Here is a 15,328-nt window from a genome sequence, read left to right as displayed (position 1 = left end):
CCAATAACATCAATATCTCATTTTTACGAAATTGTGGACTGGCTGCTTTCTGCATAACTACGTTCATATGTTACTATTTAGCGTGTTGTCCAGATGTTCATTTACATTTATGTTTTTGTAACATTTTTCCTCTGTAGTATTCTTTAATAATATGCATTCTTCCACTTTCTTTTTTGGTGTATCAACACAGGGCTCTAGGCCTCATAGAGTTAGGAATACGTTTTTTTTTTTGTTTTATGTGTATTTATATGAATAAATATAAAAAAAATATTAAAATAAAAAAATATGGTGGATTATCACTTTATCTATAATAAAATTAAATCAGCAATGTGTTTAATTTCATTTCTGAGGTAAAAAATGTAATGTTACATAATGTACTAACATTTTAAAGGGGCAATTGTGAAAATGTTTGTAAAAAAAGGTGTGGTATTCGTGTATCAGAGCAATTGTTAGGAATGAAGTGAGGGTGGGTGCGTTTTATTTTTTAAAAAATGTATTGTCTTTACTTAATAAAATAAACACGTTATTACAATATAAATACACATTTAAAAAGTAAAGTATGAAAACATACATGAATACCAGAAACTTAAAAGGGTGTAAGTGCCATAAATAACGAAAATGATTTTATTTAAGAAATGGATAGTATGTGCCAAGGCCAATGTCCTACAGAAGGGTATAAATGCCATTGTAGTACAAATAATATTTTATAAAAAATTCTAAAGATGGCGTTGGTTGTAAGTACCAACATCTGTTTTCCTTTAAAAGGTGTTAAGTGCCATCGCCAGTCATATGCTATTTGTATCAAAATGGTTGACAATGAACCGGTCTCTGTGAATAGTGGTGGCGTTAAAAGACGTAAAAAGGGGGAAAAAAGTGCCCAAGTGGCCCGAAAGAAGCTAAAAGATTCTGGACAAGAATATTTTACATCCAATAGAAAGTTGATTCCTGCAAAACGACCCCCAAATCAAGAGGTTTGTACATTGTTTTAAATCTTCACCGGTTGTCTCTACTAGATAAAATGTCACTCATCATGCGCTAGGGATGTGCCAACCTGTAATTTTCTGCCAACCATGACATAGTTTAAATGGAGTATTTGTATTGAATTCAATTTTTTAAATCTCCCGGTCAGAGGTATTTGGGTGAAACTTTATTTTTACTTGTTTTTAGGAGAGCAAAAAAAAGAATTTAAAAATATATTTTTTATTATAAATTCGTTTAAAGATAATTAAACCTTAATAATTATATTTTCATGGATATTTTCGTAAATATTATTATTAATGTGTAAATAACTATGTTAACGGCATATCAGAAAATAAGTTACGCCCTAATGATTGCAACCGGGAGAAATTACTATATCATTATTACACTCCACCACATTTAGTTCCTCTAGTTTAGTTTCTACTGAGTGATAGATATTGACCCTAAGTCCCTAAGATACGCCCACGGTTGCGTACCTATATTATCTATGTTGCTTTCATTCACTTCATTTTTTATTTTAGTGTATCTGCAAATGCAGCTATAACTGCAAAGAAATACCTTTCGAACAAAAGATGTCATTGTTCACGGAATTCTATGCGTTAAAAAACAATGAAAAGCAATCTTCTTTTCTGATGGGATTAATCCATTTGACAGAAATTAAAAGAAGAAGGCATGGAACCTATGAATCTCCTGCTCTAAGTAGGCGACAATGCACCGCATATTATATGCTTCCAGATGGCAAGGGAAATGTTGTCGGTGTGTGCAAAGCAACGTTCATGAACATTTTTTCCCTTTCTCCAAAAAAGATTCAAGTACTACTCGATAAAAAGAAACAAGGACATACAACCTACTTGGAATCAAGAGGAAACATCAATAAGAAAAAACGAAAATATTCAGACGAAGATGAGGATGAAATTAAACAACATGTAAATATGTTTCCCAGACTTGTAAGTCATTATGGTCGAGCGAGATCAGAGAAAGAATACTTAAGTCCAGATTTAAATATACATCGTTTGTTTAAAGCATTTAAGATATCTTTTCCGGAGTCAAAAGTCACATATAAGTTCTACTCTAAAATTTTTGGAAAGGAGTTTCCGAATTTAAAATTTGGACAGAAACGAACTGATACATGTGCAACGTGCGACCTCTATGTTGCTAAAATAAATGCCGATCCATCTAATAAAACAATACTGAAGAATCAACTTGAATTACACCATCGAAAAGCAGAAAAAGCAACAAAACAGATGTCACTTGATATAAAAAAATCACAGATGCCGAGTAGTAATATATGCACTGCCGCCATGGACTTGCAACAAGTTTTGCTGACACCAACTTTAACTCATGGGCCCATGTACTATTCGCGACAATTATCAAATTTCAATTTGGGTGTGCATATCGAAAATACCGGTGATGGGTATATGCTTATGTGGCATGAAGCTATTACAGGAAGAGGGGGAAATGCGATAGCATCCTGCATTTACAAAATGTTTTCTAATAATTTTATAAGAAAGGAGAATCTCATCATGTGGAGTGACAATTGTAGTGGACAAAATAAAAATAAAATGATGATATTTTTATGGGCATATCTTGTGTATAAAAAAGTTTTTACATCGATAGAGCATAAATTTTTAATGAGCGGGCATTCATTCCTTAGCTGCGACAGGGACTTTGCTTTAATCGAAAAAAGGAAACGAGTAACACATTCCATTGTTCCTGCAGATCTTGTTGATATGATGAAAAATACTCGTGACAAGCAGCCTTTTAATGTTATTTCAATGACATCACATGATTTCATGGATTTTAAATTGGCTGCCGAAACATTTTTGAATACTACCACAATGCAGATATCGAAGGCTCATCGCTTGAAATTCGTAAGTGATAATCCTTTCGTTGTCAAAATGAAAGAGACCCACAACTCTATGGAGCCCTGGAAAATTGTAAGATTATTGAAGAAGAACAAAAAGTTATCGGATTTAGATAATTATTTCTTACCCATGCTGAATTGCAAGAGCAAAATAACAGAAGATAAGAAAAAAGATTATACCTATTTCTTTATTCTCACTAAGGCACTAACACCTTTATTGCTTTAGAGAGCAGGGCACTTTGGCCCTTTTAAAAGAAACTAACAACGGTACATGAGACTTTCTTTTAAATTATTTGTTTTTTTGATTTTATACTTAGTTTAATATGTCTTTTTTATATATTTTTTACTAAACTACATTAAAATATGCTCTTTTGTTGATTTGGCATAAAAATAAAATAATGTTTTCTTTGAATTATTATGTGTATTTTTAATTTCCCGTCTGCTTTCCTTTTTTGTCCATGGCACATAGAGCCTTTTAAGTTTCTGGTATTCACATATTTGTCAACAATATTTTGAGTTTGTCCAAATTTTTGTAGACAAGGACTGGATTCAACTCCCTGGGGAGCTGTTTATATTAACATATTACAACAGAGATGAAGAACATTAAGAGAAGGTAATATAGAAGTCCAGGCATCTACAGGGCTTATGACCTGTCAATGGCTGGTTTAAGTGGCCACTTTACACACTGTGTAACATTCACCATTCTGCCTATATTTGAACATCTATATTCCTTCAATTCTTTCATCTGTTGATGTTTGTGAAGTTAAACCAGCCATTGACATGTCATAAGCCATGTAGATGCCTGGACTTCTATATTACCTTCTCTTAAATGTTCTTCATCTCTGTTGTAATATGTTAATATAAACAGCTCCCCCGGGAGTTGAATCCAGTCCTTGTCTACAAAAATTTGGACAAACTCAAAATATTGTTGATAAATTACCTGGTCCATGAAGAAGTATAGAAATTGAAAAAATAATATTTTCAGGCGTTGCCTAGTATGTAGGTGAAATAATTCAATAGTTGAATCTCACCTGCATAAATAAAGGTTTCAGCTCTTTAACTTCACAAACATCAACAGATGAAAGAATTGAAGGAATATAGATGTTCAAATATAGGCAGAATGGTGAATGTTACACAGTGTGTAAAGTGGCCACTAAAACCAGCCATTGACAGGTCATAAGCCCTGTAGATGCCTGGACTTCTATATTACCTTCTCTTAAATGTTCTTCATCTCTGTTGTAATATGTTAATACATATTTGTGCCGATTAACTGTAAAATAGTTGCTAAGAAGTTTGTTTTGAAAAAATACGGACATAATATTGGTCACTTATTAAATAATGAACATATTTTTTTTTTTTTAAATGCTTGGAATAGTATTGTGGCGGGCAACACCAACATCCGTAAAAGTGGCGGGCCGAAATGCCACTTTGGTCACAACATTATTTTGGTACGTGTATTTTGTACATACACAAATCTGGATTTCTCCCAAGGGGGACTAACTACATAAAATAAAGTAATATGCTAATTAAAATACTTAACTTCAATATCAATACATAGATGGCGCTCCAACTCGCTTGTGAATGGTTTCTCATTTAATAACATATATACAAAAATCAAAAATGTTACCTGTGTGGATATTCGCTAATAAGCGGAATGGGGAATGTTATAGTACCTACTTAAAGTGGCCACTTAACCCAGCCAATGACAGGTCATAAGCCCTGTAAACGCTCAAATATCCATAATCCTGAATTTGAAAAAATTCTACCTCATCTCTGTAGGGATATAAATAAAAATAGCTACTTTGGTCCGCGACGCGTAGTTCTCTGCAACTTCACGTTGCACGATTCTGCAATAACACCGCAAATCGAAACAATTCAGAATATTTTATTTCGACTGCTCGTGTTGCCTGCTTAAGATTCCTTCTGTATAAAATAAAAAATGTAACCAGTGGGTAACTTTACTTAATAAATAACTACAATATAATTCGGGAATACATTTTTCATTTTAACCAAAAAATCAGCTCCCGCACATCCATTTAATAGTATTACGAAGAAAACAACTGTAAAACCAGATAAAATGGTTTAAAATATTATTTTAAACGTAGAAAAAGAGACAAAAAATTTAATTAAATTAAAGAATAAGCATGTATATGACGGTTTTGAAACATAAAAAAATAATTGATTCTCATAAATGGAACCAAAAAAAGATAAAATTAAAAATAAAACAAAATTAATAAAATATATAAATTTACATCTCCAAAAAAAAGTAACGATTAAAATTAAGATCTAAAATATGTAAATAAAATATTTATGTGGACTTAAAATATATAAATCAAGAAGTTATGAATAAACCAATCAACCACCTTATCATAACATATTACAACAGAGATGAAGAACATTAAAGAGAAGGTAAAATAGAAGTCTAGGCATCTTATGACCTGTCAATGGCTGGTTTAAGTGGCCACTTTGCACACTGCTTAACATTCAACATTCTGCCTATATTAGTTAATTTATTTTATCCGTTGATGTTTGTGAAGTTAAAGAGCTCAAAACTTTATTTAAGCGAGTGAGATTCATCTTATTGAATTATTTCACCTACATACTAGGCAACGCCTGAAAATTTTATTTTTGTAATTTCTATACTTCTTCATGGACCGGGTGGATTTGTCAACAAAGCCCTTCATCTCTGTTGTAATATGTTTATGTTAACAGCTCCCCAGGGAGTCGAATCCAGTCCTTGTCTACAATAATTTGGACAAACTCAAAATATTGTTGATTTAAATTTTTATTTTAATCATAATAATATCAGTTATTCAATCAATTATAGGCAAAATTCATATTTATGGCGAACTTTAAATAATTTTAATGTATTAAATAAATCATTTAACATAGGTTTATTTACAAATAATCTTAATGACGTTCGGCGTTTGCTTTCGAAATAATTCATAGTATTTTTGTATTTTCTTTTGAATTTACAGTTAGTTACATTTATTTTATGTTCGAGAATCTTTTTTAACTAACTGTGATGCTACTTGTGAAAACCTGTAATTGGCTTATTAGTTATTTCTTTTGTTTTATACATATAAGATAATTATAGCTGTTGGTTATCCAAATAAATAAAATAAAATTAAAAAATTAAAAAAAGTAAGCTTCTTCATATTATTCTGTCGTTAAAATATAGGATAAGCAGACCTGATTGGCTTAAAGGGTCAATACTGAAGCAAACACAATCTGACTAGAGAAAGCAGATCCTAACAGAACAAGAAACACAGATCAAGTTCGGACATTGCGGGATCTAGTTTTGACGTTCCCCGATCTACTTTGAAGTTTATAGATTTAGTTTTGCTCTAATTTAGTTGTAAACATTGTTTACTTACTGCCTCTTATATTTTTTTAATTTTTATTATTATTTTTAACATTCGACCATGTGAGTAGTCATCGAGTCTATAGTACACGTCCAGAATTCTAGTTATATTTCATGAATACGTATTTTTCATTCACCCGGACTCAAATCAATCAACAAATATATATGCATCATAGTGTAGTGGTGAACGCGTTTAGGGCGCCCAGAGGGCCGAGCAAATGTGGCCCGAAAGGTTTCATTTTCTAGAATGTAACAGTTGGCAAAAGCTGACTGTTACCCGCCAATTTCTGAACATTCTTCTTCCGCATTTCTTATTGTCCACTAAAATTTATTTCAGGATTAAAAAAAAACATAAAACTTTTCATATAATTTTTTTATTTAAAGCGCTAACTTTGTTCGTATTCATGGTAATAAAATAAATAAATCAACTTTGTTGTTAGCCATATAAATTTTTTTTTTTTTAACGACCGGTTTCAAAGCTTTACAAGCTTTTCCATCAAGGTTTACTTAATCAATGAATTCTATACTATTTTATTCTATCAGTATTATGCTAAACATATGGAACTTATAAATGAAGTATTTCGGTATTTTATGGATGGGTAGCGTAATTTGAGATGAAAACGCTCAAAACTTGACAGGAATGTACTAAAGGAAATATTGCTTATTTGGTTATTGATTATTATTTTCTTATTACGAATCGCTTATTTAATTTCTAAGATTTACAAGTTGTCTAATTTTAATATTTTATTTTCAACATGAAATCTAGGAAGTTAAATAGCCATTCGTAAGAAGAAAAAATAACACGTAACCAAATAAACAATATTTTCTTTAGTCCACTCCTGTCTAGTTTTGGCACTCATCTCAAATTACGCTTCTTATCTTTAAAAGACAAAAATACTTGATTTATTAGTTCTATATGTGTAGCATAATACTGATAATAATAAAATGGGATAGAATTTATTGGTTAAGTAATCTTTGATAAAGAAACTAGTACACTTTCAAACCGGTTGGTAGAAAAAATATAAAAAGTTGCTAGAAAAAACGTTGTTTTATTTATTTTATTGTAACTTTCCATGTCTTTTAAAAATATACCTATTTCATTTTCTTACCATAGATTTCAAAATATTGTATTTTGGATTTCCACAGGCCATGGGATTTTTAAAAAAATTAAATATTGTGATATACGAAAGAAAAAGTGTAACCAAAAAAAATTGTTACAAATTTATATTCTATTTCATACACACTCATACTAACATATCGTCGGCCTCACTTGTAAAGATTTCAAAAGTCTCAAACTAATTTTTGTTTAGGGGAGCGTAAAAACAGTTATTACTCCAGTTCAGAAGTTTTTTTTAATAATGGATCACTGTGCGAGTATATACGTGTAACACAGATGTATATTATTCAAATTTTATTTATTTATTTATTAGTTACATTATACATACATTTGTTAAGGACAGAGACACAGTTTATAGCGACACAATCAGGAACGACCCATGTCTGTGAACTTGCTTCGACTCGCTAGAAAATCCGTGTTGAGTCGGGGCACTTGTAATGCATTCATAACTATACATTCACACACATATTCATTTATTTATTTTTTTATTAATAAAATTATACAGTCTTTATATAAAGCAAGGTACAAAAGAACAATTAAAAAAAGTAAGACCAATTAAAGATTTCACACTAATGAATGCAGGAGGAGAGGGGAAAATAATTGAATTCTAAAAAAGTAAAAATAAAAATATTACATAAAAAGTTCATAAAAAGGAGAAGACATTGTAAAGCTACTCCACTTTCCTCCCTTTCTCTCTGCTTCCAAGCACATTTCAATTTAATTGTAAAAAATCACAACCAACAATAAATTATTTGATGCAGGTAGTAGATGTAGGTAAGTATAAATTAAGAGTTGATATCAAATGTTTAAAATTAAAAGTTAAAGTTAAAATTAAAATGAAAATTTTGAATTAAAATTAAGTTAAAAGTTTAAATTAAAAGTTGAAATTAATAATTAAAATTAAAAAGTTAAAATTGAAAGACAAAATTAAAAATCAAATATATACATATATATATTCGCACATACATATTTATATTATATTTTATACATACATATACATATATATTAAGTTTATACACATCATTGATACTTTATACATTATAAACACTTGACATATATAAATACATATTGATCATTTACCAGTTAGTCCACATTTGATCGCTGAAATTCATTCTTGTTCGAGAAAACTAGTAACTCAAACCAGATTTGAATTTTGAAAATGACTCAGATTCCTTTGTTACCTGATCTAGTAAATTAAAAATTCTTGAACCTACCACAGAGAAATATTTTTTTATAAACAGAAAACCCTCAAATATCATTTTCAATCATTTGTGGACTGGAGCTTTACAAGTAAACGTGACAAATTATAATTCCGTCACTGTTTTTTTTATTAATTTTATCAGTGAAATCGTTTTATTGGTTTGCGATTAATTGATGTATTAATGAAGTTTTTGGACTTTTTTCAAGCTGCACGATTTCTCAGCAAATAAATTATGAGTAGCAAACAGATGAGTAATAAACAAATAAGTTCAAAGATTATAATTATCTTGTTTTTTAACCTTAGATCAATAACCATTTGTTTAACAGACAACGGGCACCCCGCGCTTTGGCTGTTTCAGTAAGTTCCATCCACCTGCCACCCTGTCAAATTCCAGTACCTTCATAATAAGCATGGCATGCATATTATTATTATTTAACTTTTATTGTTTTTTTTTATGAAAATGTGATTATTTAAGTAAAAAATATTAATAATCACAGCGTAAAATTTGCTGCCGTTGCCCTACAAAAAAATGTCGCTGATAAAATACTTCTGCAAGGCTACAAAGAAACTATTTGTGACAAACACACTGTTTCTTTGTGCAGTAGTTGAACCGTGGAGGTTATTATTTTATTTTTTTTACTATCTGATAGTCTTAAAACTAAAATTGATATTAAGGTAAATCGTTGTAAAAAATATTTCTGACAAAATAAATATTTATGTGATGATCTAATAACTTATATATATATAAGTTATTAATTTAAAATACTTGGTACTTTTCACTTATCTGTTTGACCAATCAGAACTTTCATCCTCTAATGGGCATCTTCATACTGGTGAATATTATACGGTTTAAAGATAATTTATAAAAATCTAAATATTATCTTAAGTGTAGGGATATTTAAAAATAAGTTTAAAGAGATACAATACGCAATAATGTGTTGGCGGTGTACTTTAAAAAGGGATTCTATTTCATGAAAAATATTTATTATTTTATTACAATGTACAAGGTCCAACTAAGGGGGCTAATAAGGGTGAGTTTTTGAATACTATCTGCTGATTTATTAAAATTTTATCGTTATTTTTCTTTATCCTGTTTATTTTTAAAATTTCTAATTTATCTAACTTTTGACCTTTATGTCCGACATGTAAAAATTTTATGTTTTTTAATTCGTCAAAATTATGTGATAATTCAATTTGTTTTAAGTTCTGAGTTCATACACTATATCTGTTTGTTTACTTTAAATATGTATGTAGAACTGTTGATTTCCCGAATAAAATATAAAATACAATGTTATGTATAGTTTGATATAAGGTTTCTAACTTTTTACTAAGCTCTTTATTGTACCATTTTCAATACAATTTACAAGTTTTAAGCAAATATATTATTTTCATACTTCGGCACCCATACACACGGACCCTCTCCCTCATTCATTCCCACGCGCACATGTATCCTCTCCCTCATTCATTGACGCATACACACATTCACATACACATGAATACAAACGTCACACAAATACGATTACTAAACTTCTTTTCTTATATATTATGTGTCATTATATTTACAGTGAATTTTTTTAATTGGCTTTAGTATTGTTAAGATTTTTCTAATTATTTTGTTTATGTAATAGCTGTAAAAATCCCAAATAAAATAAAATAAATAAATAAATATTATATCATTATTTAATCTTTGTAAAGCTTAATGTTTTTTCAATCTTTATTTAATTGCTCTTCTGCTTTGTCCTAACTTATATGCAAATATTATTAGTCTTTACATCATTATAATAAAATTCCATCGATAACTGTCAATTAATAATTTAAATAAAATATTTATGCTTTGTTTCGTAGCTTAATTAGACCAAAGATAAATTACACCGTTACATGATGATAAGGTCAGTTAGTTAAGGTTAAAAAATATGTCATCAATTAATGTTAATGGTTTCATTTGTTAAATAAATGATTTTATTTGTGAAAATGTTTTCATTTTCAAATATTTGTGTATTAACTGTCATATTATACGTAAAATACAAAGTACAGAACAATTACAAGGGAAAAATTATTATGTATGCCGACGACATTGGACTATTCTATTAAATCAAAGAGACGTATAAACAAACAATGACCTAAACGAAGACCTAACTATGTTGACTAAATGGACAAATACAAACTTACTTACACTTAATGAATAAAAATGCAATATTATCCATTTTGAATTTTAAAAAAAATGTCATAAAGTAGATGCTTACATAATTAATGAACGGTTAACTGAAATTGAACATGTTAAAAACTTAGGACTAATAATAAACAGACAATTTACATGGACAATTCATATAAACAATTTAATTAGCAAAGTAGCGACATTGTGGAGTCTTTTTTAAAGATCAAAAACTTTTTTCCTAAAACGGAAAAATTATAATGTATGAAGCCTATGTAAAAACTTAAATATGTTATACGCAACTATTATGGGGAACAGGATTTCAAAATGACATAAACAGACATCAAAGACAACAATACAAAATATTAAAGTTAGAATATGACCTTCTCTATCTAACTGCAACTAGAGAACTTTTTAAACAAACTAAGCAATTAAATATAACTGAACTCTTACAACTAGAATAATTCAAATTTAGCCATAAATTAGTCACTAATGTAATTGTAGACGAAGAACTAAAACTTGTTAAAAAAAATATAATCAACATGGACATAATACGAGAATATCAGAAAAACATCATATGCAATTTTCTAAAATACGACCAGGACAATCAAGACTAATAAGCCAGGGACTGAAATTATACAATAAACTACCAGACGAACTTTTCAAAAGATGTAAAAAATGTTAATTTGAACAACAAAGTACGAAAAAAAAGGTTTATATTATTTTTGTAAAATAAATGTGATAATCCAATAAATATAAAGTCGAACTATTTTATAAAACAAAACGGAATTAAGTAAACGAACCTTTATATTTAAAATAACAATTGACGTTACTTTATGTGAAGCGAATGCTTTTTGTATAAACCGAGCCACCATTTTAAGTTTGTAACTTTTAAATACAGTGTAGTTATACGCAAACTATGGCCCGCGGGCCTAAAATGGTCGCAATGCGGTGCTTTAACTCATATTTCATAATGCAAAACAGTCATCACATTTCTTAGATTTAATAGTAAGAAAACGTAATTAATTTTATGTGTATGTAGAAAAACATTCACAAATCAATAGCTACGTAATAAAATCTGATATTTATTCATGCGGATTTCAGAGATTTTTTGTATTTTTTTGTTTGTAAATAAAATATTACTCTAAGCCAAAAAAAAAATTTGTCTCTTTTAATCATCGCTTCGACTTTTTAAGCTTTGTGTTTTTTATTTATTTCTCCACGCGTGACGTCACTAGTTCTCTTCGGTAATTTTCCCTGATTAGTGAGTTGGCTTTCCAGAAACAGGAAATCTTTCACAACACTCTATAGTTGGTTGATCCTTAAGAACTTGTGACGGCATTAAAATCAAAATCCTTTTTATTTTTTTTCATACATTTTCGAGAAACTTTGCCTTAAAATTAAATACTCTTATCTATATCGCGTATAAGAGAACAATTTTCATGTCCAATTTCCCGTTGCACAGAAATTTCTTATTGGACTTAAATAATTGGCAAACTAAAGGAGATATATGAATTTTCCCTAAAATAAATTCAAAGTTTATGTAGCGTAGCAAATCGAGATAATTTTTATTGAGTGTCCAAAGAAACCTAACAAATTTATAGCTTAATTATATTTACTTTTTTATGGCTGTAGCGTAACATGAGTCTACATAAAATGCAAGACATGATATATCTCTCTTATTTATTTCAATTATGAAGTTGTATTTTTGTCATATTCAAATAAATATTTTCACACAGGGTTTGGAAAGTAAAATTTGTATAAATGCAATCAAAATAATATCACAATATCTCGTTTTCTTCAGAAATAAGGACACACGTTATTTATTTTTGCTTTTTTTAACGATATTTATACATTTGCAATGAGGGTTAGTTTTTCGTTTTAACTCCTTATGTGATAGGTTAAAAGTCTTCATCGTTATCGTACGTTGAATTTTTGGTTTGTTTTAAATCGCAGCCCCACCTACCGGGTTCAATTGTAAATTTAAACCATCCAAAGATCCACTCAAGCACACACAAAAACTTTCATCAAAATCGGTAAAGCCGTTTAGGAGGAGTACATACACACATATATAATAATTCTATATATTGTGGCGAGTAACACCAACAGCCGTGAGGTTGGCAGGACTAAATTCCGCTTTGGCCCGCAACACGTAGTCCGCTGAAACGTCCGCTCGGACGAGACATTAAACGCCGTGCATCGGAAGAACGCACTACATTTCATCTTGGCATTTTGTGTCGCCTGCCCACAGCTTTCCACCAGTGCTCGCTATTGTAAAGTCCTTCTTTACAAGATAATAGGATGTAACTCGTGTGTAACCACTTAAAAAAAAACTTCAATTGCAATCCATATTTCTCATTTAACCTTAATTCAAATCACGCGCACCCGGTCTATAATATAAAGATATTACTTATAATATACAAGCTGAACCTGGCCACGCTTTGCTATTGATTTGTCTGATATTAGGGGAGTTAATAAAAATATTCTAGCAACAATTTATTTACCGAGAAAACACATCGCTTAATTTAATATCTGAATTTGCGTTGCTGTGACTATACTGTCAAATATTAGGAAAAACAATTGTAACTTAGGCTTAAATTAATAAAATGACAGCCAGATAGTTGTAAAACTGTCATTCAGTACTTGTAAACTATGACAAATTATGAGTCAATTTAAAACGCATTGAACATTCCGTTTTCGTTAAAACTTCCGAATAAATGGAAACACTTTTCTGCAATATTCTGTAAAAGTTTTGAGTCAATCCATCGATTACTTTCCAAGACTTTCCAATAAGCTAAACATATGGAATAGTTGAGGAAATGTAGATGTTTAAAAAAAAGCAGAATAGTGAATGCTTCTTATTGTGTAAAATGGCCATTTAAACCAGCCAAGTACATGTCCCAACCTTCCATATTCCCTTCTCAAAAATACTCTTAAATAAATTTCGAATTTATAATAATGTATTATAAATAAAAAAGAACTACTGAGAATTTTCAAAAAATTAAGGAAGATTGGTAGGTGTTTGATGCAAATCAAATCACCAAGTAAAGGATCAAAACTAAAAGAATAAGATTTGAGGTACGAATATGACTTGGGACAAAAAGGATTGATGGTCCTTGGTCTGGAGGATACATTTGGGTTGGCTGAAGTGGATTTTGAGGGAACGATTTGTTCTTCCTTTTTTGAAAACTTCAAATCTATGCTCATTGATCGAACGAAAAAAGTTTCATGCCTTGTTTACATTGATCGAACAAACAGCGAATGTTTTTTCCCCGGCTTTGTCACAAAAAAAACACAAATATTTACTATCCGAACAAGTGTTAATCCGCTTTATGGATGTTGTTACAACTTTGCTAAAAACGAGCATTGTGGGGTATTACACATTTCTGTGAAAATTAATTTTAAGTATTTATTTGATTTAATATTTTTCAAAAGTATGAATTTGTAGCTAGGTTTTATTTAATGAGACATTTCAACGAATAATAATGTTTTGTGTTACTTGTATTTTTTTTTCCATACTGTTACATATTATGCATGTATTAAATTACATATTTTATACATTATATTTATTAAACATTAGAAGAGAAAAAGAGAAAAAATACACATTCTAAAAATAAACATAGCCCTAAATTTGGAAAAAATGCCCACAAAGACTTAAACGTCTGAGCGTGGGCCATTCCTTTTTTATTGTTTTTGGTGAATTTTTTGGTATACTAACACAAATATGACAATGCCATTAAAAATCATACAGAAATAACAGGAAAATGACTTAAACAATGTAATTAAGACATCAAAGTTTAGAATATGCTGTTGTACGACTCTTTCACAATAGGTGTATATCTGTATTTTCCATGCTGATCCAAGTCCTCAAAGCCGCTTTAAACTTTGGAAGGGATTCTATATTTTGTATTTCCTTGGGTAGGAGATTAAAAGATCTTGGACCAACATGGAAAGAGTGTCTCTTTGCGAACTTAGTTCTGCATCCTGGAACCGACAGTACACTTTCTGATCTGCTACTAGCCCTATTTAAATTATTGCCAAACAATTCCCTATTTTTGTGTACATATTTTAAGCATTGTAATAAATATAAGTTTTTAAAATTAAGGAGTCCGCTCTCTATGTACAATTCGTTACTAGGAAATAGTCTATGCTTTTTGTACATTATCTTAACTATACTCTTCTGTGCGATTTCTACAGGGTGACTATGTGCGTCCAAAACTCCACCCCATCCAATTATGCCGTATGTAACAGAAGACTGAATTAGAGCGTAATACGGCATTTTTAATTTTTCAAAATATTTTTTAATCTTTGGAAAACGTAAGATAAATATCTGATTTTGTCTGTTAATTTAGCTATATGTGTTTCCCATTTTAGCCTATAATCTATGTGGATACCCAGATATTTATAACTTTCACCTGAGCTAATTTTGTAACACTTATTACAGATATCTATATTACAATTTAAATCGTGTATTTAATTTTATTTATTTTATTGGCATACTTTTGGTGAAAAAAAAAGTAATTCATAAGTAATTGAAGCAACAACAAACCTTCACGCCACGCAATTTATCTATAGAGGTGGACAGAGTGGATAGATTATCTCAATTATCATTTCAATTATGTTTATATATATATGATTTTTTTATTGATTTC

At 29.8% G+C, this 15,328-nt stretch overlaps 1 protein-coding gene across 1 annotated transcript; it reads left to right on the top strand.

The window, feature by feature from the left end:
• The first annotated feature begins 584 nt into the window (after window positions 1-584).
• LOC148279870 (uncharacterized) lies at window positions 585-3,068 on the top strand. Its single transcript, XM_088229281.1, has 2 exons — window positions 585-971; window positions 1,500-3,068. Exons 1-2 carry the CDS (start codon window positions 723-725, stop codon window positions 3,066-3,068), a joined length of 1,818 nt encoding a protein of 605 aa, XP_088085407.1. The 5' UTR covers window positions 585-722.
• Window positions 3,069-15,328: the final 12,260 nt, after the last annotated feature.

Source organism: Micrasema longulum, unplaced genomic scaffold, assembly GCF_059751315.1.
Source record: "Micrasema longulum isolate JH-2025_06_02 unplaced genomic scaffold, ASM5975131v1 h1tg000661l, whole genome shotgun sequence".
NCBI classification, from domain to species: Eukaryota; Metazoa; Arthropoda; class Insecta; order Trichoptera; family Brachycentridae; genus Micrasema; species Micrasema longulum.
The sequence above is the reverse complement of the archived record's forward strand: the minus strand, read 5'-3'. Positions and strand labels throughout refer to the sequence as shown.